Source organism: Lacerta agilis, chromosome 10 (assembly GCF_009819535.1).
Source record: "Lacerta agilis isolate rLacAgi1 chromosome 10, rLacAgi1.pri, whole genome shotgun sequence".
In the NCBI taxonomy this organism is placed as follows: domain Eukaryota; kingdom Metazoa; phylum Chordata; class Lepidosauria; order Squamata; family Lacertidae; genus Lacerta; species Lacerta agilis.
Window position 1 is genome coordinate 15,690,937 of NC_046321.1, and position 5,583 is coordinate 15,696,519.

The 5,583-nt window shown below is 54.2% G+C and overlaps 1 protein-coding gene across 1 annotated transcript; it reads left to right on the plus strand.

The window, feature by feature from the left end:
* The first annotated feature begins 3,426 nt into the window (after positions 1-3,426).
* Positions 3,427-5,583, plus strand: TMEM121B (transmembrane protein 121B). Its single transcript, XM_033163082.1, has one exon. The coding sequence runs from the start codon at positions 3,774-3,776 to the stop codon at positions 5,334-5,336; it is 1,563 nt and encodes a 520-aa protein (XP_033018973.1). The 5' UTR covers positions 3,427-3,773; the 3' UTR covers positions 5,337-5,583.

Here is a 5,583-nt window from a genome sequence, read left to right on the forward strand (position 1 = left end):
CATGGAAAACATTGCTCGTGTAGCTTCCTGTGTTCACATGGTAAAGGAAGGGAGCCAGTGAAAAGAAGCTGAAAGGGATGTGAGAGTTCTGAAATGAGATGCTGATTAACCAATGAGCCATGGGATGCAAAGTAGGAATAAGACGTTAGAGATGGGCAAATGAAAGATCAGAGAGAACTGTCTTACAGTAATTGAGGTGAGAGAATCAGCTGAATTAACTCATTTTCAGCATCTTGGCATGTTAATTTGAGTTTGCTAAGCTGCTTAGCACCTCAAGTATAAGTCATCCATCCTCCCCCACTCAAGGAGCAATTTGCACTTAAAAAAAAAAAAAGCCACAGCATAAAACCGACTTATCCTCCTCCTGTCTTTCCCTGCTGCAGCTGTCGACTCATGACAGCCCCTGCAAGACATAATTAAGGCTCTTCACTCCTGTGCTTTATTTTAAGCATCCTTCCACCCTCAGTCGCTCCCCAGGCTTCTTTGTTTCTTCCTTCTTGCAATCTGTGCTGTAAGGGACAGACCTTACCGATTTGGGGGACAAAACAGTCCTTTGCCCCCTGTTTCTTCAAGTAGCATTTAAATGGATGCAGTTTAAGTCCAATTGATTTTAAATCCCTTTTAAAACTACCATCATTTTGACTTCATTTTGAATTTTATTCTCTGTTGCCACCACCACCACCACCACCATACACCAGATTTGTCTTTGATGGGCTGCTGGATGTTAGTACAATAATATCAGTGGGCTTTGCCAAATGGTAAGGGAAGCCTTGTGATTTATAGGCAACTCCCCATTTACATGTTCCAAAGCACCCGTACGCGTAAGTGAAATTGTGTATATTGAGAAAGCCTGAAAACATCCTCCAAACAACCTCAGGAAACCCTTGGAAACCCCTTTTTAAAACCACCAGCACTTACCAGACTCCCTCCAAAACTCCTTTCTCAAACTCCAACTCTTCACAGGCCTCAAAGCTCCGTGCAAAACCTCCTGGGATTGCACTTTAAAAGGCTTGTGGGACTGCTGTTTCCGCACCATTTTTGCTGTTTTCACACTCTTTGGGGGGGGGGGTGTTTCCCCCCTTTAAGTGCTACTTCCAGGTTCGTAGCAAGAGTGCAGTCTGTATGCACAGTTAAGGGTGACTTGTATGTATGTATGTAAACAGGGAGTTGCTTGTACTGTAATTTGATTCATGTGTACTGGACAGAGGCCTAGAACCTGTTTTGTTTTCATTGACAGGAGCTCAGCCCTGAAGTATTTGAAGTACCAACCACGATGAACACAGAATTGGGTCCCACTAAATTTAGTGGGCCTTAATTCCAAGTTAAGTGCATGTCATTTCAGCTGTTGTCTGAGATCTTGTAATATAGGAAAGGCTGTGGCTCATGCTTTGCAAGCAGAAAGTACTAGGTTCAACCCATTGCATCACCAGGTAGGGCTTGGGATGTGCCTGCCTAAAGCCTGAGAGCCATTGATAGAGCAGACAGATTGATCTAGATGGATGCATAATCTAAGGCTCAGAAAAAAGCTTGGAAAAAATGGAGAAAAACAGGATTGTTGCAGCTTTTTTGTTGGGCCTTCATATCTCTAGTCCGACTAGTATAAGACACCTTCCTATGTCCCATGAATGCTAGGTATTTAGACTTAGCACGTATTAACTAGAATCAAGGAAATGGGTAAATTAAAGCCATAGGAAATTCCAGACAAATAGATAATAGCAGAGCTTCTACAAAGAGAGGATTAAAAACTCATTTCTATGTTAATGCTATAAAAGTACAGGGTTTCCTGTGTACCATGAAAGCAGCAGAGGCTCACTTGGCTTCCTCCTCCATGGCTCCATTTGACAAGCTGAAAGCATCTCCTACTGAGCTGTCGCTACCTCTGCTTCAGTTCCTCCTGTTTGGCAAGGTGTCTGTTCTGAAGTTTCTGATGGATACCCAAGGACTTAAGGATGTTATGCCTCGTGAAGGAATTGCACCAAGGACACCAAGCAGATAAAAAAGAGGCAAATATTTATTTAAGAGGACAATATATTGTGGCCAAGCAGAAAAGTGTACAGAACAATAAATCTAACATTTATATTATGTTTCCCCCCCATACAGCCTTTTCCTGCTTTTCTGAAGCTTAGCAGATTATCCCTTAAAAAAATCATTTATTTTTATTCCTGTTGGGCTCCTTAGTACTAACCTTTTGTACTGTCCTCTCGAAGACTGTTGCAGCAGTATTCAAAGAGCCAAGCTACTAAGTCAGTCGGAGCCAACCTCAGCCTGCAGGTGTGATGTCACAGCTTTGAATGCACCACCTGCCCCAGATTTAAAACTCAATGTGGAAAAAGTAGGCTTCCTTTTAACTGGAGATTGTCTCTGATTTGTGAAGTTGCTGGTATTATAGATGCTGGCCTGCCTTGTGTATGTGTTGCAGAGTAAGGCTAAAAGTGCTGTATGCTGCAAAAAAGTGCTCATGTCAGGGTGGAAAGTGCATGATGCACGAAATAGGCTGAAGCTAAGCCACTCCTGATGTATTCGGTGCCTGGACAGGAGACACCCTCCCACACAGGTCCATGATGGAACTTAAGGTGGGGTATAAACATACATACAAATGACACACTTTTGTTCTGGATTGAATTATTAACCTTGGCACCACCACCCCTGCCCCGTCCTTGAAATGGCCTTCTGAGGTCTGTCAGGGCTCATGTTTAGTGATCTTCAAAAGGCAAAAGATTTTTAGCAATGTCTAATGCCATTTTAGCAGCTTTTTAAAAAGCATTGCCTTCCAGTGTATTGTTTTTTGAGGTTTCATTCTTTGCAAACTAACCCTTGGAATCTTCGTAAGCTGCTCTGAGTTTTGCATCATAATGGGATAGAAAAAAGAAAAGAAAAGAATCTTCATTAGTATAAAAATAATACCAAGCAAAGGGAATGCTACTTTTCCAATTATAAAAGCCCGCTTCAACAGTAAATATTCAATGCCCACCGTGCTCTTTCCATCATTTATGCCTGGTGCTTAAGTAGGTAGTTAAGGAAACCAGTTCCAGAGCCATCCTCCCTTTGCAGCCTCAGAGGCACACTCACTGTGGCACGAGCTTTTCCCCCTAGGCGACAGCTTCCCCCTTCCTGAGGCAAGTGACTCATTTGCTGCTGCATCAGGCCGCCCACCCAGTTGCCATGAAGCTCGCTGCGAGGGGGTGGGCAACAAAAGCAGCTGCCGCTCCCAGGTATCCTCCTGGCTCGCAAGCAATCCGCGCCCCCGTCCCTCCGCTGCCTTGGCAGGCGCTTCTCCTGGAGAAGAGCATCAGCCAGGAGGCGCGCACGTTGGCTCTTTCTTTTGGCAGCCTCTCGCCTTGCATCTCTGTCTTTGTCCGCACCCCCAAACCCACCCCTTCTTCACCTGCTTTTCTCCGCGCAGCATCTGGTTTCTCTCCTTTCTTCCATCTCCCGCTGTTCTAAGAGGCATCAAGCGTCAGTCTCTGCGATTGGATCCACTCCCGGATTCCCCGGTTCTCTCTGTTTCGTCCACGGCAGGATCCGCTCCGGGTTTCTACTCATTCCGACGGCGGGGAAAGGGAAGATCCAGGCCGGGTCTCGGCTTTCGCTCAGAGCCTGCCCACCGCCCTCCTCCTCCTCCTCCCTTTCGCCCATCACCACCATCACCATCGCTGGGCGCTCCCCGGGGCTGGATCGTGCCGGGCAGGTTACTCGCCGGGTGCCCGGCCGGGAGGGCTGTGGCCCGCCCGCCCATCTCTGTGGGGCGCGGGTGGGGGGCGGGGAGGACGACCATGCACCGAGTCGTCTCCAACCAGCGCTCGGTCTCCTCCTCCTCGGGCTCCTTCCAGGCTCCCCCGCCGCCTCCCCCCGCCGCGGACCTGCAGCCCCTTTTCCTGGGCGGCGGCATCAGCAGCACCAGCAGCTCGAGCGGCGGCACCCGGAGGGGCAGGCGAGGCTCCGTGTCCAGCTCGGCCTCTACCCGCACTCGGAGCAGGAGCAGCAGCAGCGGCGGCGGCCGCAGCAGTGAGGAAGAGGAGGAGGAGGAGGAAGAGGGCGAGGAGGAGGAAGCCAAGCCCCTCGTGCCGGTTCAGGAGCCCGCCTCGCCGCCCGCCGCCGCCCCACCCGCAGCCTGCGCCTCCCCGGGGTCCAGCAGCACCTCCACGTCGGGCTGCAGCATGACAGCCGCCGAGCTGTACGGGACTCCGGCAGCCGGGGCAGCAGCGGCGAGTGCGGCCGCGGGGCTGCTGTGGGCGGGGGGCTCGAGTGGGTCTCGCTGGGGCTACAAGGCGCTGTCCCTGGTGCTGCTGCTGGGCCAGGGCGCGCTGCTGGACCTCTACCTGATCGCCGTCACCGACCTGTATTGGTGCAGCTGGATCGCCACGGACCTGGTGCTGGCCGCCGGCTGGAGCATCTTCTTCTGCCGCAACAGCCGCGCTCGTCGCCGGGAGCGCCCGTCCGGCGTCGGAGGGGGACACCCGCCGCCGCCGCCCTTGCACCCACTGCTGGGCCACCCGCCCCACGGCGGCCGAGGCGCCTGCGCTGCGTCGGGCGGGAAGGCAGGGGGCGCTCCGCGGGGCGGGGACTTCGCCTACGCCCACTTGGCCTGGCTGATCTACGCCATCGCCTTCACGCCCAAGGCGGCGCTCATCCTGGGCACGTCCATCCTGGAGCTGGTGGAGCTGCGCCTGCCGCTGGGCGCTACGGGCTTCCGGATCACGCTAGCGCTGTCGGCCCCGCTCCTGTATTGCCTCCTGCGGGCCATTGGCACCGAAGGCGGCTCCGGCTCCGGCCAGCTCCTCCTGCCGCCCCAGCCGCCGCCGCAGCACCGCGCCGCCGCCGCCTTCCTGGCCACGTGCTTGGACCTGCTGGACAGCTTCACTCTCCTGGAGCTGTTGCTCCTGCAGCCCGGCCGGCCGGCCTTGCCGCTGCCGCCGCCGCTCCGCTACGTGCTCATCGCCGTCTACTTCCTGTGCCTGGCCTCGCCGGTGCTGTGGCTGTACGAGCTGAGCGCCCCGCGGGCCCCCGGCGCCGCCCGCCTCGCCTTGCACTGGCTCCTGCCCGCCGGGCTCCTGGACGCGCCCCTGCTGGCGCTGCGCTGCCTCCTGCTGGTCCGCTACCAGCAGCCCCTCTCCATCTTCATGCTCAAGAACCTCTTCTTCCTGGCCTGCCGGGGCCTGGAGGCCATGGAGACCTGCTGCCTCCTGCACTCCGCTGGCGGGCTCGCGGGTAACGGCAAGAACGCGCCCGCCCCCTCCGCCGGCGTCGGGGTCGGCCAGCTCAGCCACTGCATCTCCGAGAACGACATGGGGCCCCATGGCTACGTCAACACCTTGGCCGTCACCACGCAGAGCTGAGGGGGTCCACCACGCCCATGCCAGTGCCCCTATGCAGTTACCCCACCTTGTATTCCATGCCATGCCAGTTCAGCTTAGGTACCCACCCCGCTGTAGTTACTTTCCATTTTACATGTCTCCGATTTTCAGATTGGCCCAGTCGCCCAAACCCAGGTCCCTTAGGAGACAGCATTTGTACATCTGACCCAGCTCCCTACCTCAGGGCACTGTAACTTTCTGAGCTGTTGTCCTGAATAACTTTGACATA